This window comes from Rhea pennata, chromosome 3 (assembly GCF_028389875.1).
Source record: "Rhea pennata isolate bPtePen1 chromosome 3, bPtePen1.pri, whole genome shotgun sequence".
Taxonomy (NCBI): Eukaryota; Metazoa; Chordata; class Aves; order Rheiformes; family Rheidae; genus Rhea; species Rhea pennata.
In genome coordinates, this window is record NC_084665.1 from 126,613,831 (window position 1) to 126,640,161 (window position 26,331).

General features: G+C 45.6%; 1 protein-coding gene across 4 annotated transcripts in view; it reads left to right on the top strand.

Moving 5' to 3' along the window:
- Positions 1–390: 390 nt before the first annotated feature.
- Positions 391–26,331, top strand: part of XKR6 (XK related 6) — a 209,217-nt gene continuing 183,276 nt past the window's right edge. For 2 of the 4 annotated variants that reach the window (XR_009958051.1, XR_009958053.1), the window contains exons 1-3: positions 1,068–1,140; positions 14,884–14,916; positions 15,378–15,427. Coding sequence is in view for 1 of the 4 variants with exons in the window: in XM_062573284.1 (XP_062429268.1) it covers positions 416–1,140 (725 nt within the window). In the remaining 3 variants the exon portion in view is untranslated. Of the gene's footprint in view, positions 1,141–14,883; positions 14,917–15,377; positions 15,428–26,331 lie in introns of all 4 variants that reach the window. The other 2 variants (XM_062573284.1, XR_009958052.1) reach the window with 2 other exon arrangements.

A 26,331-nucleotide genomic window follows, 5' to 3' on the forward strand; every position in this document is an offset into this window, starting at 1 on the left:
GGGAATTACAGGGTACTGGTGCAATGGGTGCAGGGCAACGGGAACTCCTGGGCGCCGAGGCAGTGGGGATCCGCGGGTGCAGGGCAGTGGGGATCCCTGGACGCCGGCGCAGCGGGCGCGGGCCGGCGGGGCGGCGGCAGCGCCGGGCGGCGGCAGCGCCGGCGGCACCGCTCCGTCGCGGCGCGGCGCAGCGCGGCCCCGGGCGCCGTTGCCGCTGCCTCGGCCGGTCGCTAGGCGGCCCGGGAAGGGGGGGGGGGGACGGCGCGGGCGAAGCGCCGCCCCCGGAAGCGGCGGGCGGGCCGGCGGGCGGGCGGCGGGCGGGGGGGGCGCCGGGAGCGGGGCCGGGGGGGGGCAGAGCGAGCGAGCGAGCGCGCCCGGCGAAGGGGGCCGGAGACGCGGCGGCGGCGGCAGCAAGATGGCGGCCAAGTCGGATGGCGGCGGCGGCGGCAGCAGCGTGGGCTTCGCCCAGCTGCACAACCTGGACGAGGCGGCGGCGGCGGCGGGCGGCGGCGGCGGCGTCGGGGCAGCGGCGGCGGAGTGCGCGGAGGAGCCGGGCGGCAGCAGCTCCTTGCACATCTGCCACTGCTGCAACACGTCGTCGTGCTACTGGGGCTGCCGGAGCGCCTGTCTGCGGAGCCTGCTGGGGCGGGCGCCCGCCGCCGCCGCCGCCGCCGCCGCCGAGCCGCTGGCCCCGCGCCCCGCCGCCGCCGCCGAGGGGCCGCCGGAGGGCGCCGGGGCCGCCGAGCGGCCGTGGCTGGACTGCTTGTGGATCGTGCTGGCGCTGCTGGTGCTGCTGGGCGACGTGGGCACGGACCTGTGGCTGGCGCTGCACCACTACGGCCGGCGGGACTACTTGTGGTGCGGGCTGACGCTGGCCTTCGTGCTGCTGCCCTCGGTGCTGGTGCAGATCCTCAGCTTCCGCTGGTTCGTGCAGGACTACACGGGCGGCGGGCTGGGCGCCGTGCAGGGCCTCAGCAGCCGCGGGCCGCCCATGATGGGGGCCGCCGGCCGACGGGGGGGACCCGGCGGCGGAGGAGGAGCCGTCGGCACCGCCACCCCCGGGGCGCAGCGCCTCTGCAGGATCTCCGTCTGGGTCTGGCAGTCCGTCATCCACCTGCTGCAGATGGGACAGGTCTGGAGGTAAGGGGCTGCGGTGGGGTGGGAGCCTCTTCCACCCCCCCCCACCCCGATGTAAAAGGAGGGGATGCTTGGGGGTCCCACCCCTCCTCCCCCCTCCCCAGTGCAACACGTGCATGGGGGTGGTGGGAGCTGCTGTCACCTCGGGGGGACCCTGGTGGTGAGGAGAGCCCCGAAGAGAAGCGTGGTCCCACCAGCACCACCAGCACCAAAAATAAATTGTGGGGAGGGGAGCCCAAAGCGAGGGGTGGTTGTCACCGCGCGCCGCTTTTTCGACGGGCTCCCGCTGCCCCACACGCGTGGGGCAGGGCCGGGCCGCTCTTCCCAAGGCTCCTGCGCCAAGGCCGGCCGCGGGGACGGACGTAGGCCCCGGCGCTGGGGGTGACCCCCAGGGCGCTGCGGCGGGGAGGCCCCGCCGCGGGGCCGGAGCGGCGCCGTGGGACCCCACGGGGAACGGAGGGGATGGGGACAGGCATGGGGAGCCGGTCCCGGAGGCGGCGGGCGGAAGGCGCGAGAGGCAGCGCCGGCCACCCCGAGGCGGACGAGGGGTGGAAGCCATGGGGGGGGCCGGTTGCGCATCGTGGTGTCGCCTTGGCGCGAGGAGAAACCCAATCCTCCGAGAAGGCGTCGGGGAAGGTTTTCAGGCCACTAGTGCGAGAGACTGAAGGTCAGAGACGGAGATCGTTCCCTCGGAGAAACCTTGCAGGAGAGACCTGCAAGGTAGGGAGGAAACGCAGGCCGAGGGAAGGGCTTTGGAGACGCTGGCGGGGTTGGTCGGAATAAGAGGCTTTAGGATCACATCCTCCCGGAGCGAGTTGGAAATTACGTTATCCCCCCCCCAAAAAAAAGAGGCTTGGGAGGAGGCACGAAGGAATTCTCTGGGATGAAAGCCTGTAGATACAAGCGCTTCTCCAGAGGTGGCGTTTTCACGGAGAGGGGTGTTGTAAGGACAACTGTGAAGATCTAGCATGGCCCTATGTCCTCTAAGATAGGTCCAGATAAGATACGGGTTTATCACACTGAAGGAACATCCGACGTGGATGACGGAGGACGGAATGAAGATCGAGTTGTGTCATGGGGCGGTGGGCGTACCCCCAAGAGTATGGGGAAGACAGTACGGAAGAGGCTACAGATGGGGCAGATGGAGGGGCTGATTGGGATTTACAGGTTTTTAGGTGGTTTTGGGAAGAAGACCCCCTCCTCTCCTATTTGTCTAGGAGGGGAGAAGCTGGCACTGCGTGGTGAAGCAGTGGGAAACCCCGGAGGGGATGGATGGAAGGGTTAACATTCCCGCATTGCCATTTCCAGGATGAATTAGTGGGCTGAAAAATGACCTCACTGGTGGATTTTATGGGATTTGTTCCTGCGGTATGGATGAGAAAAATGGTGAAGGAAGAAAGTAATGATTGATGGGAAGTTTTTTTTTTGGGGGGAGGGGGGGTGTAGTGGAAGGGGTTAACTTTGCTGCCTAATGAAATCTGTGAAGAAGTGGCTGGAGTTAAGATGGAGACAGCATGGTTGAGCCTGGAGGGGGGAGGGCTGTGTGGGTGGAGGTAGGGGAGGGCCTTGACACCTCTTTTGAGGACACAGCTCTTGAGATAAAATGAATATACACATCAAAGTTTTTTTGGAGGAGCTGAGGGGGTTGAAGGGAGGGGATCTGTGTGGGAAGGTTGCGTGAAATGTATACCTAGGAAATAAGCCCATGAAATCGTGCAGCGCAGCAGCAAATACATATTTCTTTTGCATCTTCAATGTCATTTACGTAGCATTTAAAACACATTTCTTCTCAACTTCTGTTTGGGGATTTATTTTATCTTTTATCTTTTTTTTTTGTGGCTAACATATCGACTTGGGGGGGGTTGAAGGGGGGTTTATGTGTGTGTTATGTATGTGAGGAAGATGAACTGGTACCTGACCCTTGCTGCTTCTTTCTCTGATACTCCCAAGTGCTGATCACATCAGCAAAAGCAGTCCTTGATGCAGATGCTCTTCTGGCAAGTTGGATTTCTCTGCTCGTGGAGCCAGGCAAAAGAAATGGTTATGTGTTTGGCCACGGCGCAGGTCTGCACTGGCAAAAGCAGCCCCCCAGGTTGCTTGAGTGAGCAAGTGGGGAGGGGGAAACTCGAGTGACTCCGGTAGGAGACAGAGGTGCTGCTGTGGAGGGATGATTTTTGTGTGGCTTGTAATTTGAAGAGAAAAGGCTTGAGTTGCCCAGATTTTCCCTGATTTGTTAATGCAGAAAAAGATTTTTTTTTTTTTTTTCCTTCTGGGATTGTGCAGGGCTGGAGCTGCTAAAAGAGGGACCAAAAAGGAGCTCTCCAGCCCAAATCACGTTAGCTAAAATGAGGGAGCTTTCTCTCCTGTTGATTGCTGATCGCAGTAGCGTACGGCGCTTGCTGCTTTCTAAGGCGTGCTGAACAGCGGAGCTGGCGCGAAGCTCACTCTCAATATCTGACCAAAGAAAGCAAGAATCACTTCACGGGGAACTGCGGGCTGGCTGTCACGAATCTTTGAGGTTGTCTTTCTCCATTCCCGCTCTTGCAAGCGTCGTTTAAAATTAATCTTGAATGCGGTGATGGGGCTAATACTGGAAAGCACTGTTTTAGCAGTATTTGCCTGCAGCTAAATCGCTTCGTGCTGGTAAGAAGTTTATACGAGGGGATGGAGGAAGGGGACCTGGAACGACGCGAGTTTGGTGTATAACGCGTCGAGCCTGGTTTCCCCGCGTGTGATCGGAGTTGTATGTTACGTGGAGACTGCTCGAGCTGTTGCTCAGCGGCTGGAAGCAAAGTCATCGAGAATGGGGGAGGGAGGCTGGAGTGGCGTAGAAATCCTCCCCTTGAATTGCCAAGGGCTTGCTTCTTGGTAGATGTTACGTAACGTGTGTTTTACTTTGGAGGATAACACGCAGTTTTTCATCCTGCAGGGGCTTCCTTTCCTAGACGTTGTGAAGACTCGCCAGTGAGGAGATTGATAAATAAAATTCTAGTAGCAGAAACGCAAACGTATATTGGGCTCCTTTTGAATAGCATTAGCTCTTAATTTCTCCAAAGCGTACGGAGAATAGCTAGTTGTTCCTGTGCGCTGTGGAGGGGGGTTTGTCTTTGCTCGTGTTTTCTGTCCTCATATTTGGCAATTAAGTTGTGCAGGAATACTGGGTGGGTTAATGGAAATACTGGGGGGCTGGTGCAGTTAAACAATAGTCTAGCTTCATGTTCCCATTTTGCTCAGCTAAAACCCAAAGCTATGCCAATACTGCCTATCTCCAGTGGTTGCTGGCAGAAAAAGTGTACATATATAGTGTAAAAATGTAGATGCATATATATGTATGTACGTTATTTCTAATTGTTCCTTGAAGCGGTATGATCTCAAATTACATTCCCACTGATTGAAGCTTAGGTCCTAGGTATTTTCCTACCTTTATGATAAGTCTACAGTTTTCACTTTTGGTCTTTATTTCATGGAATATCTTGAAGACTAGACCAATTCAGGCAGGCTGTCAAAGGAAAAGGTGCCAGTTGGGCATGCTACGCTCACTGTTGTGCTTCAGCACTGCAGAGGGGACGTTCATTGAGGAAGGATGTTGCAGTGCTGTGGTTTTACTTGAAATAGACTGAAGGCAGGTTGGTCTTCGGAGCTCGCCGGAGCTGTTGCTTCCACTGAAGTCATTCATCTGCATAAATGCAGGAAAAAATGGTTTTGACTTGAAGTTTTCATATCTTGGCTAATTGGATAAGCTGTATTTATGACAATTAAGAGTGTAACTTCTGTGTTAGATACACTTCTCTTTAACCTCTGATGTAAGTGGGTTAGTGGGTCATGACTGCTGTCCTGAAATATGAGGTTTAGAGTATAAAGTATGATTTTTCATGTTGCAGCGTACTGTTAAAGGAAACATCATTGGATTCCAATGGATTAATGAGATGTGAGGTTTGAGCTAAAATAAATGCTCATCAGTTGAAAATCTTACTATGTCTGTTAAACTGTCAGTCAGAGTAAAGTTTGTGACTTGTGACTTGAATGTAATGTTTGTGGGTTTTGTTTTTTAGATTGATTAGAATACATCTTCAGAAGGAAAGCATTCTGTGAAAAAAAAGCTTGTCACTATCTTGACATTAAAATGCCTCATGTGTGCGTGTTTTAAAGACAAACTTCTAAAATTTAGGCGAAGACTTGACATCTTGTTTATTAGTGGAAAGACCATATCTATGAGTTGTTCATCTTTTGGTGTGCCTGGAGGTGGAAGGATGAATCAATGGATTTAAATGGAATATGTGATATTTAATGACTATGTTATGAGTGGATTTTGGTTCTACTAAAATACCTTGTTTCAGGGTGAACTCTGAGTTAATTTGCTACATCAGATGATTTAGAAATACAGACATTTACAACTCTTAGTTATCAGCCCAAGTCACTTGAAGTGGGAGACATCTGCTTGTCAGATCACAGATGAGCTAGAAGCTGCTCACCTGATACTGCCTCATCTTCTTAGGTTGGATGTTCAGCTCTATAGATCCCTTCTTTAAATTTACTGCCTGTTCTGGCACACTTGAATATTTTTTTCAGCTTTTTCTGGTTAGCTTGTCTGGCAGCTAAGTTTTTCCCTTTAGCCAAGTTTTAACAGCTTGTTTTTATAGTACGGAGTTTTGTCAGATTTTGACAAGTTGGCAGAGGGAAGACATGCAAGGATAAATGATAAATATCTTCTCGCTCCAAAATCAGGTCTAGGATATAACCTTTTTTCCCAGCGAGGTGGTTCTCCTTTCCAGAAACCTTACCCACTCTGCCTCCATTTCTAAGAGTTTTCTATGGCGTCTCCTTAATCAAATGTCAGGCTGCAGGCTGAGAAGTCCAGAATGTGCCAAAGACATTGAAATCAAAGCACAGGGCAGGCAGGGAGATTGTGCAGAGGGGAGAGAGAAGGGTCCATCACTTGAGCAGTACAGTCTCCATTGGTTGCGGAGTGGTGGCGAGGCTCCGTGTCTTGTTGAGCGCTACCCACTAGAGGGGGTCAAACCACAGATGTTGAAGCAGATCTGCTGTTCGAGCCTTGGGAGGGCAGTTTCCTCCAGGCTTTCCTTTGGAGATGTACCTCCTTCCGTGACCTGGTGGGCGCTCACCTCCCCCGGGCAATTCAGTGTTTCTTGTAGCGGCAGCATGCGACGCTTATGTGGATAAGTGGTATTTGGGGGAGAAAGTAGAGTTTGGTTCCTTTGCGGACCTGGGAGTGAAGTTGAATAAGAACTGCCTGGGCATGAATTGCCCAGTGAGCAACATAGTTGTGTAGTGACATCTTGTAACCCGTCCTCTTAGGGAATGCAGTATACGGGGAGAAGGGAGGAGAAGCCGAAATATTTCAGTGGCATCACTTTTTTTCTTTTTGGAACTTCCATGGATTTCAGGGTGAGCAAATGAGGACCCTGCTGCTTGATATTTTCATCTTCAGGAATGGAAAAACTATCAGGAAAAATTACTGTTTTGAAGTTGGATTGTAGACTGCTTTCTTCAGTGCTGCTATACATACGGTCTTTGACCGGAGCATCCCTTTTTGGCTTCATGTTAAACTCTTGTAATGATATTCTTGCCTTTTTTCTGGGTGCCCTACAGTTTTTATTTCTAATGCAAATGGCAGTGTGAAAGTACTCTTTCTAGTGGAGGAGAGACAGAGTGCAAAGGGAAGGAGGAAAGGTGGCTAGGCCTTTTTTCTGTTTTAAAATGATAAGCTCTGTATTTTCCACCTTTCTAGACACTTCCATTTTGCTTTTAGCTGCATTGAGCTAGTTTTATTCCTTGCAGTGGTTCTCCTCTCAGTACAAATGTAGGTTATTCAGGGAGCATTTCCTTTAATGAAAAGGATGTAGGTAGAACTGATGGTGATAAAGCATCTCTTTGGAGGAGAGCTACTTCTGCTGCCTTCAGACTGCAAGGAAAAGAAATTGGACGTCAAACGTATAATTTTCCTCGGGGAATGAGGGTAAGCCTGTGGAGAAGTCTGGATTCCTATACAACTTTTCCGTTTACTTTCATGTTTGCTTTATTTGCCTTGAATTCTGACTTGATTTTTAGCAGCTCTCTGTCTTGATGATATCAGTGGTGATATAAGCCAGTGTTTTGCCATCTGAAAGCTTTTAGGTAGTAGGAACTATGAATCAGATTAATGCTGTGCTACAGCTAGAATGAAATCGTAATTAAAAGTATAAGCAAAAGGCACATGTGCCAAATACTCTTATTTCATTGACCCACCTTCTTCTAATCTGCCAGGACAGATTCATAGTCTGCTACGACTGTTTTAGATCACTGCGATGTTTTTCTAAGCAAGAACTCAAGGAAATGAGGAAAAAAGGTACCTGCCAGTGCTAGCTGGTTAAACTGTATGCAAAGTCTTTGGTTGCCACAGAAGACAAAGTTGCTAAATCTTGAATGTGTTGAAGAACCACCTTAGACTGGTCTGCTGAAGACCAGGTGGATGAATACACTCCGCTGGTTGCCAAAAATCACATGCTTCTGAAAACTGGATGATGGAAGGTTGCTGTAAAGCTTTGTCCATTTCTAAAAAAAGAAATTAATTGCAGGTGAGTGGAAGAAGAAGCAACCTGGGGAAAAAGAAGAGAGTGTTCTTAAGAGCTTTTTCTCATGAGACAAGAAGCTGGTTCTTAAAACAAACCTTAACGTGAATGGGCAGTAAGCAACTCTAGTAGTGACGGTTTCTACAGTACTGCTGCAGGAAAGGGGAAAGAAGGAGAAGGATCTTTAGCAAATTCTCAAATTTAGTGGCAGCCTGCTTGTGGGAGGAACAGCTAGCTTTTCTCACCCTATGGAACAGAACAGCATGATCTGTGTAGGACAGAACAAGATGCATATCCCGTGTCCTTGGGGGCTGGTGGTGACAGGGTTGGCAAGGATGCTCCAAAATTCTACCGCAAGGTGAGACTGAGCATTTTGTGGTGTCCCAGGGTGGCTGGCATCAGCCCTCAGCAACTTCCAGTGGCTGAATTTCTTTTCTTTTCCCACCACCCACAGTGGGAATTTATGTCCTTTATATGATAACTTATATCCTTTATATGATATAATTTATATGACCACCCTGTATTCCAATTTCAGCCTGTGTTTGGTTGTGTATAATTGGACACGAGCCTCATCTACATTGCTTTGGGGCTGCCTGAGTCTCAAGAGTTGCTGTTTGTCCACCCTTGTACAGATCTGACCCATACACTGAGTACTCCCTCTAAAGTAGGCATATGCTTGGATGGCTAAAATATGTGTCTTCTGTGTCGTCTTTTATTATTTCAGTATAAACGCATATGTTCTTTGCATCTGTGTCTATAAGCTCTAGCTGAACCAGCAATTCTGTTGGACTGGGTTTTGAGGTATACAAAATTGGAGCTTGCCCAACTGACAAAAATAAGGAGAGAGGCAATCTTAAATGTGTTTCCAAAACCATAATGGGACCAGAAGACTGTGCTTCTCCTTATGACTCCTCTCTTTCGAAACCAGTGAGAGCTCAGGTTCACCTATGAAATATTCACAATCTGTCCTTAAATGACTTGAGTTGCTCAGAAGATCTTTTGCCGAATTGGCAGATGAACTGAGATACTCAGTGTATCCTGTATTCCAGCCTGGCCTTTATCATGAGGACATTCTCTTCCTCTGTTCCGCTCTGGGTGGTTGCACATTTTCATAATTTGGTATACTAGCTGCAGAATCAGTTGTGCATTTTAGCGCTGCAAATAAATAGGTCTGTATCCCCTTTTGCACAGCGTGATTTGAGGGAATGGGTGTGTTGTCACTTGTCTGCAAGCCTCGGGGGAAGTGGGGCAAAGCCAGGAGTACATTGTAGATGTTGCTTTGGTGTCCGCTCCATAACAAAGTCTGTGAATCAGGACTAAGAAAAACCATCCTGTTGTGAATATGGTTAAATTTACCAACCCAGCAGAGGTCTGCGCTTACGTTTGAAAACTCGATAATTTGCTGTGCTTTATCGCCCTTCCCATACCCTTACAGGTGCCTTCTGCAAGGTCATTTCGATGCTGGAGAAATTTACCATAAAATTTCCAACAATTTGGCAGAACTCTTATTAAAATTTTACTTCAGGAGCCATGGTGCATGAGGCTTGGGCATGAGAGCTGTCTTTATCACCTTTTTAATTAAACTTATGGAAAAATCAAAGCTAACTGAAGTGACGGTGAAAACATGGCTGGCTGCCGAAGTCTCCTTCAACTTGCGGCTTCTGCTTGTTCATTGAGTGGGTGAGAGTTGACAGCAAAATTCGACAAACTTTTCTATATGGCAGCAGCGGGGCACTGGTAAAAGACCATGCTCTTGCTTGCGTGATGAGCACTGCAGTTCACAGCTCTCTACGGCAGAGTTAAAGGAGAGATGGCTTCTCCGTGCTTTTTGGGTCAGGTAGAGTGTAGAAATTGCTCTCCCCAAATTGGGGCTGGAACTGAGTTTTTGTGCCCTGTCTTTTAAAAGCATTTGCTGCTTGAAAGCAGCAGGGGAGAAAGGTGAAATGAAGCTCTAGGTAGGTTTGGAGCTGGACCTGTGATTCATGTGTGCGTTTGTGATGTGAACTTAATACTTCTGGTCTTTATTTTTTCAGCTGCTTCCTTACAGGGAAATGGTCATTGAGGTGACTTGTGTGCGGCTGTTAAAGAACAGGGATGACAAGAATCCATGTGAATTTTCATAGGTTTCCAGAGTGTGGGAAAATTGTTATTTCCTCTGTGTCTGTTGTTCTTTGGTGAAAGAACAACAGTTTTACTCTTCATGCTTGGTTCCCCAACACGTCCAAGAAGTCCTGTGCAGTAGGACTGGCAGCAGCCCGCTGTCTGATCTACCAAAACACAGAAGACAGCAGTAAAGCACCGAGAGTGGCTTTGAGTTTGGGATTGGAATTCATCCCAGTTATGCCTAAGCGAGAAAAAAAGAGCAACGGAGGCCGATGTTGTTGAAGTTAAAATTGTAAAGAGTGATATAAGCAGAAGGCATTTGAATAATGTAAACAGTCTGGTTTGGGAGGAAAGTTGGGAGGCATTCCAGAAACAAAGGGAAAATAGTTTTAAAACATGACTAAAAATACGGCAACTTGAATTCTGGAGATTATCTCAATTAGTGCTTTTTCAATGTGTCTTTACAACAGAATTGTGAGAGTTCACAAAAGATAATAGAAGCTATGAGATACAGAAAAGTGATATTAATTTGTTTAATTAAAAAGATGAAGGGCTCCCTAAAATAATATTCACTTATCTTCTGTCACAGGGAGGAATGAGGTTATATTCAGAAAACCATGGCTTGTGGCATCGTAGAGAAAGTGTAGTTAGAGCAAGGGACGGGGAGTAGGTTCCTCCTCCTTCACCTTGAGCGTTTACTTAGTCAGAGACTTTCAATAGTAAATCCCTTCCCATGTGATTAATGTACTATTAGAGCAAAATTGTGTGGTTTTTACATATATTTCCAAGAGGATTTTCTTTGGTGATTGGGGAGCAGAAATTGGACATTTTTCTTCTAGTTAAAAAAAAAAAACATCAGAGCTCAGACTTCCAGGTATGAGCAAACATGCTTTTAACTGTGCATCTGCGCGCTTCTGAGCAAGGTAGGTACGTGCCTGATTTCCTCTTTCAGTTTAGAGGTGTGCTGGCATGTGGCAAAATTTATGTCCAGCACCAGCTCTGACACCCCCTCCTTGGGGAGGGGTGTGCTTAAAATACATCTAGCCGTATTTTAAGAAGTTTTGGGAAGGCACAATGGGGCCAGGGAGGAGAAGAGACCCTCATGCAGATCTAAACTAAATTAGCCCCCGGATGTATATTAAAATGTTAAGTAGCACTAAGCTCTGTATCCCAGCTCAGCAATATTTCGAGGTACTTTATTGCTTTAATGCAGGGATAAAATAGAACCTGCAATTATAGTAATTTTTTCTAATTGAATATTTTGCTTTATTCTTTCCCTTTCAAAGCCTGACTGTAAGTACTAGCCTTCATAAAGCTTCAGAAATATTTATACTTTCCCTTTCTGGCGATGGGTGTAAATATAGTTTTTGTTGGGCAGCCCATTTCCATCCCCCGCTTCTGAGTAGCAGAACAGCTCTGGGCAGCAGTGGGCAATAAACATTTCTCATTTCTCCGCTCATTTGAAACGTCTTGCCGTTATTACTGGGAATTATTAGTTTACCATCTGGTGGAGAAGGGAATGCTGCATTACGGATTACGTGGTTTCAGTCCCTGTATGTGGGCTTGACGTAGTTTTGTCAGGTATCTTTTTAATTAATTTATTGTCTGCGCAGAGCTAGTAACTGACAGCTGCAGCCAGTTATTTATCCCCAGGCCGCATCTTTTTTGCAGGCAGACAAGATCATTGATTTCTGCCACATAAACTTGGTTTGGGGATGAGGATAACGAAAGCACACTCTAGATCTTGCTTGAGCAGAGGCTAGTCAAGGGGAAGCGGAATAGCAAACTTGTTTCTGGCAAGGTCTTTGGGGGAAGAAGTGAATTTATAAGTTTCCTGAGCACAGTTTTTGAAAGGTTAAGTTGTGTTGTGATGCAACTGGAAGTTAAGAGCAAAAGCTAGAGGGCGAAGTCCTCACCTCTCATACATTGCTGTGGGTCAGTGGAACTTGGAAGTGTAGACCATTAAGCATATATGGTAAAGATTTGGCCCAAAACGTTTGATAGTGGTGGGTCAGTAGTGGGAAGGGTTGGGACAGGAAAGTACACTTAAATTGCTGATGATATAGTTGAGTGTAGACTGAGTTTCAGAAATAGCCATTTTCAGTGGCACAAAATGACAGCTTTTAAAACACGAGTACCTACCTTCAGCTCAAGCCTCAAGTAGGCAGAAGAACTCAGATAAATTAACATAGTAATTGCATGGTGCATTCTCTGCGCTGAATCTCCGGTTTAAAGGGAGAGATTTACTGATACTTGCTTCATGCATTCGCCAGTGGTTGGATGCTATCAGTTTTATGCTGCTGCAGTAACTTTTCTAGTCTAAAGAGGACTTTTGATCCAATAAACCATTTATCTCCTGTAGTTATGCTTTCATCTAGTGTGGGTGGTGTTTCCTGATTGAAGGCGCACTATTGTAGTTCATTTATGAATATTAATTAGAAAAGGAAATAATTAAGAACAGTGCACACCGACTACTCGTGAAGCGCCGGCTACAGAAATTCATCTGTTCCTTCCTCCGGGGAGACTTACAACTGCAAGTCGTGTTGTGAACTCGCTTTGGAGTGTGAAGTCGCTGCACAGAGCGTGTCATGCTGGTATGTTAACTCGGTTATAAGCCAGGTTATAATGCTCTGTGTCCTGTTGTTTGTTAGGATCGGGCTGGGAAGGAGATGGGTTGTGTAGGGAAAGATGCAGCAGTCCCCTGGTTACTCAGGCGCTTGGGGTTTACTGAGCCCATACAGCAGGTCTCAGTCAATAGCTGGAGGTCAAGACTTCTACATTTGCAAGTGGCTTTGTCCAAAAGGAGCAAAACAGACTTTAGGACTGTCGCTTTGTGAAGGACGCTTTCTTGACTTAACCACGTTTTGGTTTTTGTCAGTCCAGTTCCACTGTTGCACGATGATGGAAGCACGTTACGCCCTTGGTGCCTGGTGCCATCCACCCTTGCGTCAGGCCCATTGCTGTCCTCTTACTCACATTGCCCCCTTGAACGTTAGTGAGCAAAGCTGAAGAGCTGTTTGGTGCAGGCTGGTTGGCGCTGGCCAAAATTGTGCCAGGGACACTTCTAAGAGTTGAACCGTGCAGGCGGTGACATGCCGATGCCCTGTCACTGCCTAATTTACGTGGATGTTTGGGGCCAAGATGGATGCGGTGCTTTTGGAAGGAAAATATTCCCTTTAGTTTGAGTGACATTTTATTTCCTTGCGGGAATATGTGCTTGTGCCCAACTGATTTAAGTGTATCCAACCTATCGGCATCTTTGGCAAAATCCAAGTTTGGCTTTCAGACTTAGCCTCATGGTCTGGCCATTTGTTTAAATCTACATTTGCTTTATTACCTGTATGTCTCACAGGGACTTCAGTAGTGGACCCAGATTCCGTCATTTGATTAGACTGTATAAATATCACTTTTCAGAGTGGGTCACTGCCTTTTTCCCCATCTCCCCCACTCCCTCTTCAACCCCCTTCAGCTCTACCCCGCTCTCTCCAATAACTTTGCTTTCTTCAGCACAAAGGCTTTTGCACAGGAGCATTTTTTGTTGTTGTTGTTCACTCTCGTGGAAAACAGCTAACATTCAGGAGTGCAGGTATCGTAACACTGGAGTGTCCTCTGCTAGGAGAAACTTCGGGCACTGCCCTTCTCGCGTTGAGGGGAGGCAGCTGGAGATAAGCCTTTCTGTTCAACTTACTTGCTAAATACAATTTTTCTGAGTGTTGAGGAGTTGCAGTCAGACACTTCAGTGAAATTCAAATCTGGAAGGAAATTTTGCGGGATTTGGATCCTGTTTTTCTGCCAGGGACCAGCCTTAGTAATACCACTCAGGTCCAGGGTGAAATCCAGGGAAAAGGAACGCTTGGCCCTGTCCATCTAGCTGATGTGCAGCCACTTGTGTCCTTAAGAGCGAGTCCAGCCACGCTTGCTCGGCTGCTGCTGGGGGATGATGCAGTTCGCAGCTCCTGTGTTTTCCTTTGGTGTGTTTTGCTCTGTAGTGAAGACTCTGCGGGTTAAAGATGAGCCATCCTGGGCACAGGTGGCATGGGACAGGTAGCGAGCCAGAAATGCCTACTTCTGAAGTAACCTGTCTTCACCCAGACCCAACTGAATTTAACTTCTGGGTTAAATGGGTTTTTAAGCAAGCTGAATAATTAGCTGATTTATTTAAAAATTTCTCAGAACACTTAAAAATAGGTGTTAAAATGAGTTGATTATTCCACTTTTCCAGTCCACAGGCGTTTCAGGAGTGCTGTGATGTGCCACACAAACTGTATGTCAAAAATCACTTTTGTATATGCCAATGATTTTAAGCAGCGTACGATGGCTGTCCAAAGGTGATCAGCATGATATTTCAGTTCTGGTTGGCTTTTGCTTTATTTCTTGCAGCACTAGATGAGGTCTTTGAACCAACAGACTCTTTACTTCTCAATTGTGTGCTTTAGATCAGGAAAAATAATGCATCAAAGTAAACTAAACTATTGCGGATACAAAAAAATCAAGACTCTCAGTAGGACTTCGGGGACTAATACATTTATTCTATATTTAATCTCATACTTATCACAGTGCCAGTATGAGACCACTTCATTTTACTACTTTAACTGTATCTAAGAATAACTGAATACTTGAAATATTGAGAAAGCGACTAATACCTGGTGGTAGCTGATAGGATCCAGCTTTAATAGTTATTGATCTGTTTCAAAAGGCTCACAGGAATATCACATCATATATATTGTATGTTCAGAGTTAAAAAGCCTCCCAGTTATTTAAGATTAAAAGTAATTATAGCTTTTCAACTTAATTATGCTTCATTAGATGAATGCAGCCAGGACTTTAAATGTCATTTACAATTTTGCCAAAAATTGTGGCTGCTCTGTTCCAGCCTCATTGTGTGCAAACTTTGGCATTTATAAGTTCAAATGTTTGGGAGTGTTTCCTCAGTTGGTTTTAGTTGGTGTAGCAATAGTAATGGGATGGTTTACCCCCGTTTAAAAATTGGTTGTCTATAGGCACGGATGTGCCTTATAGAGACTGCCTTCTGTTTGATCCTTTCTGCTAATGCTCCATCTCTTGGACTTTGCAGGAGAGTCTACAGAGGCTTTCAGGAGACCAAAAAGTAAGATTCAACACTGTGTTTTAGTGCTGTGACTGTCTGGATAACCTATCTGAATAATTCTTCAATTGCTCTGCTTCAAAACATCACCTAAATAGATGCTTTATTGCTATTTATGCAGTGAATGTCTTTAGTCTTTGTTTTATTACTCTGGAATTTAATAATTACATTTATAAAAATGTTTTTTCTGGTATGGCTTGTTGCACAATTATGGCTTTGTTAAAGGCTCTCATTATTTTTTTCCTTTGAACTAACAAAAGCCCTGCCTGGAATGAGCCACTAAGTTTTCTTTTTGAACATCTAAATCTTACTATAATTTACTATTGCTCCGTTAACCAGCAACCAGCTGTTAGAATTCCTAGGAACTGTGTAACTAGAGCAAGAAGTTATAATTTAGAATTTAAGTTTAATTTCTGATGCTTCCTCTGACTTTTTTTTTTTCTTTTTTTTTTTTAACATTACAGCAGTTGCTATTAGCAATTAGAGGATTTGCAAGCCAGCACTCCTAACAAAGGTATCCAAAGAACCAGAAATATCACATTTCTTTCATTTATTTTGATTTAATTGATTTTACTGTCCTCAAAATAAGAAATAGATTAACATAGTTTTGCAGAAACTGCTGATTTTGGCCTTGGAAACTTTTCTACTTGTTAAGGCAGCGTGGATGCATTTGGGGGGAAACGGGGAAATTGTATTTTTATTTTGGAGGGGAGATGCTGCACTTCATGTATGTCGTGTAGGAATTCGTAAATAAAGTTACACCAATTGAAAACTCATTAGTTAGTGCTGTTTTCCATATCTGAAATTCGGCCCGTTGTAAGAGCAAGCTGCACAAGCTCTCTAACTCCTCCAGGGCCTGGACTGTAATCAGTGGTAGTATTTCTAATTGAGATCCAGTGCTAGATTCTTATATACCGTTTTAAAGTTACTGCTCATAAAGGACTATAGCCCTCTAATAGCATACTTACTGTTCCTTAATAAAGAATTAAAATGCATGTGTTTAGGTTGGATATTTTGCCTAGAATTGACCCTTATGATCAACAGAAGAGTTCTTGTCTTGGTAATACTTTCCTTGGGGTATAGTATTAATTGGGTGTGCGAATTAACTGAAGACTAAACTTCATTAAGCTCCCATTATCATTGCATTTATATTCTTTCTGTCCTAAATCCTCAGTGAAAACATCTGTTAGTCACTCAGAGTAGAGCTGTGCGTTCGTAGGAGCAGTTCCGTTGTCGTAAAACTGTGGGTTTCACCACTCGGGCTTAAGCAGCAGTCACCTTTAAAGAACTTTTATTTTCCTTCCGATCCCCTTTCACAGAGGCAGCGTTTCAATAGGATACTTAATCAGTATTAACTGTAACTACAAGTTGGTATTCGTGTTTGCACAGCAGCTGCAGTTCTGCAGTGTCTATCAAGAACTCCAGGATGGACAATATCCTCTCTGAGCGTTACCAGTCTTCTGGTTTGTGCTCTTTCCCCATTTTCTTTCTAATAGGAGTGTGTGTTTTTTTTTTTTTTTTGTCCGAGAAGGTATTGTTGGTGTCTTCAGCAGTACCCTAAGGTAGGTCGAAGTGTTTTATTTGAACTTTTACCTTTCCCCAAATACGGGGTTTCTGTGTAATCAGTGCATTGAAATTACCCGTTCGTTATTTTCTTTTAAATAGAGTGTTTCCAGGGTTTGGGCTACTTTTGATGTTCATGAAACTTAGTGGTAGAAACCAGAAAACAGCAACTTTTAAAGTTTGCTGTGTTTTGTTCCTGTTGTGCAGAAGCAGACTTTGGGTAAGGAATGTGCTAGGTGAGCTTCCTAGCAGCCTGGGCTGACTCTGCCAGCTCCTTGGGTATCGTCTGCTGTGGTTAGATCCAGCCATTGATTCCCATGAAGTTTCAGGTTTTTTGGGGTCTTGGCTGCTTTCCCATTACTTGTCTCAAGTGCAGAGTCAGTGTCTGACGCCCGGCTGCCGGTATCGCTGCAGCCCTTCTGAGCTCAGCTGGTTTCTCTGTCAGACAGTCTGGCTGTAGTAGGCGAGAGCGAGTGGTAATCGAAGGAGGAAAAACCTAACGTAGTAACTTCTTGGCCAGAGACTCTTTGAACTCTCAAAGTGCAGTTTGAAAACCAGCGGACTGTGCTGTGGTCCTCTTAGCCCCACTTTTCCACCCTGTTTGTCCTGAGGATGGTTGGGGTCTTCAGGCAGGCAACCTTCCTGCTCCGGAGCTCCTTTTCCTCTCCCCTGCCCAGAGAAAAGTCTTGGGAACATACCCAAGTTTGAAGCTAGCTTTGTGATTCAGGAAAGAGGCATGCATTGCAGGAGAGGTCATTTAAGGTAATCTGCCTACTAACAGTGGAGAATTAACCAGAAAGAGAGCAACAAAAGAGAAGGTTCATAATAGAAATGCAACTTAAAAGCCTAACAAATGAAGGAGGGCTTTACAGAAAGCACTGTTATACAGTGTATGAGATTTCAGGAAAGCACGTTCATGGGAGCTAAGAATGACCATGAAAATTTACCATCCCAAACAGAAAATTTAGTCATGCATCCTTTGCTCGATGATTCCAGTGATAACACTGAAATGAGTTTTTGCCTATTAAAAAACATATATTAATCTTCTTGGTCGTATGAGAAGTAGAATCACATTAAAAGAAAGTCTACTTTCAATTAGGCTGTTTATCCGACTCTGTAGAATAGCTGTTGTTTTCCTTTATATCCTGTTTCCTATTTTGTGCATCTCCGCAGCTGCACTGATGGTTAACGGGGCCGAAGCGCACCCGGGAAGAGGTAGGTACGTCTAAAACCTTGAGAGGCAGTCAGCAAAGGCAGCTCTTACCAGGCTACGATCCAGTGCTCTGGTTTCCTCGGGAGGTCTGCTATCTGATGAGACCGTATCAGCTGGGGTCAAACCGGAGCGGTTGTCTAAAGGAGGCCGCTCGCGACCTTATCCTGCCCAACGCGGCCGCTCGCTGTCCGTCCTTTGCGGTGGCTTTGATGGGGGCTGTTCGCGGGCCGGCCGGCCGCGGTTGTGTCGTGTCTTTGGTGAACTGCAGAAATCCCTGCGCGCGCTGAACGCGTCGGAGCTCGGGGTGGCAGGAATAACTAGCTCTTGTGCGGAGCTCTCTGATCTCTGATGACCTCCTGAATTGAAGGAAGCAGCAGCTGTTCTAGTGGGGTCCTGATTTGAGCATTAAAAACACCTTATTTGAACCACTGTCAGCTACTGATAACAGCTCCTGAGGCTTGAAAGAGCTTTCCTGGGAGTATAGGGTAGTGCAACCAAAGCATTTGTGTCTTCGGAGATCTCAGGGAACAGATCAAAACACCAAATAACTCAGTATTGTGTGTCCGACGGTGACCGGGAAAAAGCACAGGCGGCCTAAGAAAAAACGTCAGATTGGGGCAAGCATATAGTGATTTTCCTCCAGAATATTCTGCCATCGTCTGGCGTTTGTGGCTTAGAAAGTTCCTGAGCAAGAGGTGGCATGTGCTTAATAGCCTATGAGGAATATTCCTTCTGTGAGTTTATCTAATCACTTTCTGAAGCTTTTAGCGTGCTCGCTTTAGCATTCAGTAAAAATCACCCTTGGTAAATCTGTTCCACTCAACAGATGTCATCTCTGTGGTTTCTGCCCTCAGACTGAAGCTGTTAGGTTGCCAGGTGTGTGACCAGTACTGGTGTGGATGGATTTATGGTGTCATTTGGAGAGGGAGCAGAGATTTCATCTCCAGGAGGATGTAGTATCACTGCGGTTGAGGGCGGACTAGGGGAGAGTGCAACTAAGTGACCGACCCAGAGCACCACGAAATTGCTGGACACCTGACGTTTCCATGCAGGTTCTCCCTCTTGCTTTTCCTCCTACCCAGACCTGCTGAAATTCAAGCCTATCTGGGCTGCTTCTCGCAAGACAGTGATCATGAAATCATGTTGTACTACCGTGCTCCCAGTGTAGTAAAGACTGTAGTGCCTGTTTCATGGCCCATAGCATGGTCATTGAGCCCAGATGGCACTGTATTTTTTTAGCAAGATGATTTCCTTACCTCTCAGCACTTCTTCCCCGCCTTTTTTTTTCTTTTTTTTTTTTGACTAGCGAAAAAGTAAAAAGAGCAAAGCTACAAAGTCTACAAAGTGAAGACCACGAAAGAGAGTTTTAGTCCTTTTAGGTTTTTGGGGAGTTTGGCAAAATTTTCTTTAGTGCTGTTCTGAAAGTCTTAGTGCTTTTGGAATCTCACTGCTATTTTAATTGGGTTAGATACCTGTGTAAGTGTGTAAAGTCTGAGAGCTTGAAAATGATTCTCTGAAAAAAGTTGACAATGAGACACTTGCCACTGTTTTTTTCACATAAACTCGTATGTTTAATGGGAATTTCATTCAACCAGTTAAGCTTTAGACACATTAAGCTCTCCTGGAAGAACTGAAGCAGGCCATGTGAGTTCCTGCCTACTGCAGAGGCAGAAGTTACCACGTAAAGAGGTAGCTTTTCATAGATGAATTGTGGCGATTTTTAATTTTGAGTGGAGCAAGATACTGAATATTGCAAGATCTTCTCTATAACATAGGCGTGGAGGACCCAGTCTTTTCCTGGTGACAACTCCAGTAAATCAACAGAATAATACCAGTTGAGTGTGTGGCATATACTGAAAAGTCTTGCAGTTCCTAGATCCTTGCAGTTTCTAAGCTTTGTCTGTGCAATACAGTCTTTCTGGCTAGAGGTTACTGCCTAGTGTACAGTAAAATGAGAAGCTGGAGTGAGTAACATGGTGAAGATTTGGAAAGCTTTCATTTGTTTCTAGACACTTTTTAGACACCTTTTTTTTCAGCTGTGCGGTGTTGAAATCCTGCTTAACCAATCTGAGAGCCTTCTATGATAGAATGAGTGGCTGGGTAGTTGAGGAGAGAGCAGCGGATGTTGTCTGCCTCGACTTCAGCAAGGCTTTCAGCACTGTCTCCCATAACATCCTCCTAGAGAAGCTCAGGACAGTGAGGTGGATTGAGAACTGACTGAACTGCAGAGCTCAGAGGGCTGTAATCAGTGGCACAGAGTCTAGTTGGAGGCCTGTAGCTAGTGGAGTTCCCCGGGGGTCAGTACTGAGGCCAGTCTTGTTCATCGGTGACCTGGATGAAGGGACAGAGTGCACCCTCAGCAGGTTTGCAGATGGTGCCAAGCTGGGAGGAGTGGCTGATACGTTAGAAGGCTGTGCTGCTATTCAGAGAGATCTGGACAGGCTGGAGAGTTGAGTGGAGAGGAACCTCCTGAGGTTCAACAAGGGCAAGTACAGGGTCCTGCACCTGGGAAGGAATAACCCCATGCACCAGTACAGGCTGGGGCTGATCTGCTGGAAAACAACTCTGTAGAGAAGGTGCTGGGAGTTCTGGTGGACAATAAATTAACTATGAGACAGAATGTGCCCTTGTGGCCAAGAAGGCTGATGGTCTCCAGGGGTGCATTAGGAAGAGTGTTGCCAGCAGGTGGGGGGAGGTGATCCTACCCCTCTACTCGGCCCTCCCTGGTGAGGCCACATCTGGAGTTCTATGTCCAGTGCTGGGCTCCCCAGTAAAAGAGAGTCATGGAACTACTGGAGAGAGTCCAGCACAGGGCTGCAAAGATGATTAGAGGCCTGGAGCATCTTTCTTGTGAGGAAGGGCTGCAAGAGCTGGGCCTGTGTTACTTGGAGAAGAAGAGACTGAGAGGGAGTCTCATCAACGTGTACAAATACCTTAAGGGAGGCTGTCAAGAGGACGGGACCAGACTCTTTTCGGAGGTGCCCAGTGACAGGACAAGAGATAATGGGTACATACTGAAACACAGGAAGTTCTACCTGAACATGAGGAGGAATTTCTTTCCTGTGAGGGTGATGGAGCACTGGATCAGGTTTCCCAGAGAGGTTGTGGAGCCTCCTTCTCTGGAGATATTTAAAACCCACCTGGAGTCGACCCTGTGCAAGGTGCTCTAGGTGACCCTGCTTGAGCAGAGACTAGATGATCTCCAGAGATATCTTCTAACTTCAACCATTCTGTGATTCTGTGTGTTTATTGAAATTTAGAAATATATCTAGAGAAAGTACTCTTTCACCGTGGATTTTTTTTTTTTTTTTTTTTTTTTTTTTTTAGCATAAATGCATTATTTACTTTGCAATTAAAGTTTGTTTTAATGCGAGAGATTTCACAGGTGAGAGTGTATTCAAAAAATGCACAGGGCCACACTCACTGGAAGCTTTAGGCCACCTATGACTTCAGTGCTGCAGAACTTATACGTGAGCAGCTTTTCCCAGAGTGAACATCAGGACTTGGAACTCAGATGTAATGCTCCCTACCAATGGTGCAAAAAGATCTGACCATGTTTCAGGAGATGAGAGATCTCTGACACTGAAAACAAGACCGTGGGAAATCTTATATCCCCTCTAGTATCAGACATTACTGCCCACCTGAGTAGCATGTCCCATTGAGCAGGGTGTGTGAGGTCATTTTACACACACATGAGTTGGCTGTGAAACCAGGAACTTTAGAGGCAGAGAGACATTCTCAGCTGAGTCATTGGGCTATGGATTCATGCGCTTTTCTCCTTTTTTTGCCATTTGGAGTACTTGCCGCAGGGTCTAGTGAGAATTGGGTCCCCACTGAAGTTGATGCAGCAGATTATGATCCCAGTTGCAAGATGTACAGTGTAATTTGAAGAATAATTCTGGAAGAAGGCAAGAAGTGAGAAGGGAGCGTTAGCATTATGATAAGATGTATTGGCTAAATATATTCCATGAGGTTATCAAGCCATGTAATGGGGAATCTTGAAGGTGATACTTTTTTTTCCCTATTTTTGTTTTTAAAGAAAAAATCTGAACTTCTAGACAGCTCATATTTTGGATTTGTCATTGTGGAATTGGGTCAGGAAGAGGATGAGGGGTTCATGTATAACGTGAGAAATATCAGTACGTCGACAAGGGCAGCATGAAATCCTTTTGTGGGGGGGATTCTTCTGAATTAGTAAGAGCAGGAAATGATGTGAAGCAGCAGCTGAATATAGGATCTTGACAACTTTCTCTGATCCTACATTACAGGAAGGAAAATCCCGAATAGATCCGATCTGTATTTATTGTGCAAGTAGCATTGTTTTTCTTTTTAAAATATTATCAGAGACTAATTTCTAGGCCATTTAAAGAAAAATGTAGTAGAAAAATGTAGAAGTATAGAAAAACTCTTTCCATAATACCTAAACTCTGCCTTGCTAATTTTTCACTTGACACACAAACTTTTGATGTCTTCCTTCCCCCCCCCCTTTCCTTTTTATTTGTATATTTTATGTTTTTGAGCAAACTCATGTTGAATTTTCTGCAGGGCACTGACAGTATTATTACTGCTTTTGAAGTGTATCTTCACTGAGTGCAGGTAGGCAGGCACTTGACTTCGTATGCCATCTTTCACGTGAAACTACTGAGCTACTGTGATGCCTTCATAGCACTTTGGAGAGCAGAATCATCTCCGGGTAAGCCTGGGGCAGATCCTCTGTTCTCAATACTAAGCGCCCACAGAGGTCTTTTATCTCTAGTAGGACTGCAGGCCACAGACTTGATGTTATCCAGGATGTGAACAAAGTGTAGTATTGACTATAATGCTTACTGTAGTTATTTGTTATGTTCATTAGCAAGGAAGAGATGAGAGATGATCTTACTGCATTAAGTTGTCCACTTAGATAGTAAATAGTAAGTAACAGTTGTTGGGCACTTGAGGATCAAGTGGAACCGGTGGAAAGCGGTGACAGTCAATGCAAGGATCTAGGCAGCCAGTTTGTTTAAATTACTAATGTGCTGATTCAGTGTGCTTATTATTTTCTGTGTCTTGTAATGCTATATTAAGGGATCTAAGTGTTGCTAAAATGCTGAAGGGGGAAGAAGTTAAGTGGTTTGTGTTTTTTTCTTAAACAAAGCAAACATATGGCTAAAATATCCCTAGTTGATGTCCCTGAAGTGATGATCTGTTGGAAAAGGGAAGGAACTTAAAAACCAGACTAGCTTTTACTCTGAGTATCTCCTTCTAGTTTGCCACCAAATAAACCTTTTGTTATTGCAAGAGAGAGCTGAATATCTGTGAGCAGTGGTAGGACTGCAGCTTTTTCTAGCTTTACTGTCTGTCATGGACGTTTATGCAGCATTCAGTTTTTACTAGAGGTTCATGAACCCCGAACCCAAAATCCAGTACTGCAGCTATGATACTCTATTTCATAAGAAAAATAGAGCTCATTGGATGGCTCAAATGATCTCGGTAAGAGGAAGAAGCAACAGGAAGACTAGTTGGAGGCAGCTGAATTGAAAGTATTCAATTCAAGAAAAGTGGCCAAACTCTTTTTTGACTGCTTTTAGTTGTATTAACTATTGAAAAACACAATTTACACTTTACCTTAAACAGCTATGACTCATAAATAAAGCCATTTAGTTTTGTGTTCACAGTGGAAGCCACTGGAGATGTATTTAGAGCAATAGACCCTGTAGTTGCGCTTGTATTTTTATTTTAAATCCTGCTTCTATAAGGCTATTAATTTACACAGGGCTTTACAAACACAGATAAGGCGCGTTTTCTCTACCTCAGGTAGCTCATTCTTCGGGACTCAGGCTTTCCAGATGAGTACCTTGTGATTACTGCCTCGCACAGGTATTAGAGCATCCCATGGCTTCCCTGTATGCCTTCTACCTGGCATCTCTGAGCTGTCCTTCAGCCAGAGCGTGCCCTTTTTGGCTGCGGACATGGCTTCACCCTACAGGGCTCAGATTCCCAGTTGGGCACTGGGCGCTGTTTGGATGCTGACAGATGTTTTGCAGGAGGTTGAATACTGTTTAAGACAGAGAGCTGCCACCTTCAGCCATGGTGGCCCTTGTAGGAGCAAACCCAGGCTTGCATTAGTACCAAGCTCTATATATAACACTCCTGTTGTAGCAAACACTAGTTATGACATTGTACGTCTGATAATGACAGTGCTTGGCACAGTGCTACAAACACAACCTGCTCCTCTATTCCTACATAGTTTAGGGAAGACCCCTCTTTCGGTTGGAGGCACGGGGAGTTTGGCGTATCGTCATGCAGAATGCATCTCAGGCACTCCGTGCTCCGACAAAGACCATGCTGCTTCTCACGAGGTTTCTCAGTGTTGCTCGTGATTGTAGCATCAAGCACTTCAGACAGGCTGGAAAGCCACGAGTATTTCCTGCAGGAGTGTATTGTGTTCTCCTGGTGCCAAATGGGTCAAAATCGATGATGTGGTTATGGCAAACTGTAGAATTGGCAGAAGAGTGAATAAATCAGAAACTGTATGAACATTATGGGGAGATGATCGTTAACCAGCATTCATGTGTAAAAAGCAGCATCTAGACATTCAAACACAGCTAATAGCCTTTGATTAACCATTTTTGTTTTGTTCTTGCTCAGTGTGTTAATCACTGTGATTAAAATGCTTAGCCACCATGGAGATAGACGTTGTATAAATTAGTAAGTAAGCAAATCCAAACAGATGGGGCAGGCAAAATTAATGTTTCTGGCAGGACCAGCGTTAGACAAGACAGGGCCAAGGAAGATTTAGAGGGAGACCTTAATTATTCTAAGAAAAGCAAATTTGTCTGTCCCATGGGCCTGTCAGACTTTCCCACCCTCTTCCTATAAACTTCACCTTCTCAAGCCTTTTTTCTCTTGCCTCCAGAGCCCATTAATATCCTCACCAGATATACTAGGTCCCAGAATGAGCTGCGTCTCTGCCCAGGATGCTACAGATGGGCCTGGAAATGGCTCTTCCCTTCACACAAGATGAGTTATTAACGTGTAAGCTTCTCCTTGGTGGAGCCTTAGTGTACATGTGGCCCCCCACACTGCAAAGCCCTGAGAAGCCTGCAGATGGATGACTTGGAGATAAGGAGGGTTAGCCACCTGGACTGATCTGGCTCGACTGGTCCTGTTCTCTGGTTATTTGTTTTTTAAAGACTTTTTACATAGCAAAGCAATACTACTGATGTTCAGCCCCTTCGTGTATGTAGATACAATCCTTCATTGGAAGGATTGACTAACTTAACTTGTTGGTATTAAATACTCATCTAATGCAATTTCTCAAGCAAGAAGCAGAGCAGGACAAGGCAGGAGAGACACCTTGCGATATTTGTGAGATTGGGTTCTTCCTTTCTCTTAATCTGTTTTCTCTGAAGCCCATTTTCTGGTAGAGCTGTGAAAAAAATTAAATGAGTAATTCTAGTGACAGCAGGCTTTCCCTATTACATGCTAGAATCTCTACCAAGGATTTCCATTTTCCCTTCTAATCAAAAGACTTGCTCTCCTGGGAGATGCACTCACACAAATGCAAGCGGTTTGTTTCTGCTGGTATACGTCTCTTCAAAGGTAATCGTAGCACAACACAGCCACCAACGGCTGCAGAAGCCTCATGCCAGACCCAATCCTGGTCTTGTTGGTGCTGCTGGGTGTGAGCATCGTGCGGCTGAATATATCCTGTACACAGCGAGTCTTCTTCAAGGGGCACCAGACACGTGTATGTGATGATTCTAGGATGTTGCAGTGTGATAAAATGGAAATATTTACAGTTTCCTCACTTAAATGAAATGATGAATTTACTCTGAGCTGGTACTGAGTTAGTGCAGCAGGTCTGTGTGACCCTTCTTATGTTAGGTTGAATTCTTCTTGTTTTTTCCTGACCGTACAGCGGCATGGCTGTTGGGTATTTAGGTGATGGGCAGCAGCAGCTTTGGGGAAACGAGACAAGTGAGGTCGCATGGGCAAGCATGTTTAGAGGAGGAGGTCGTGGCTCGGTGCTCAGCCGTGAAGTATCAGCACTTCAGTAGGGTTATTGATGGGACACTAAGACGAATAAGGCAGTTGAGACTTTTAAGCGGAAATCCAAGGCCTGTAGGAGCCAACGAGAGCTCTGGCATTAACTGGAGTTTGTCTGGTAGTGTCACGTTTTGTGAAGTTGCAGGGAGCCCTGTCTGTTGATTTGTGGTTGGGTTAAGTTCAAGGTTTTCACCGTCTACTTGAGTGCTGGAAGCAGCATTTATTTTGGTGAAAGCACGATGGGGAGATGTTGCCGATGGATGCCTGGGCCCGGCAGCGAGCGGTGTCGAGTGGATCTGAAGCCTCCTAATAGGCAGCAACGAGAGCTCCAGCTGAACAAATTTCCAGGCAGAAATCATATGCTCAGTGAACTCTAAGGGTATGTTCCTTGCTCCGGGTACTCTTCTCTGACTCTAGGCAATACTATATCACATTTAAAGTCGCTCCCCTTCTCAGCTTGTTTTTGTGTTCTTCTTTTTTTTAACTTTCCTCATCCTCTCGCTATTGTATTTTCCCTCGTGTCCTTATATGAACCATCCATATTTTCTTAATCTTTTTGATTTCCCTCTTAGCTTGACTAATCACAGCAATTTTCAAGCCTCGTGAAATACTGT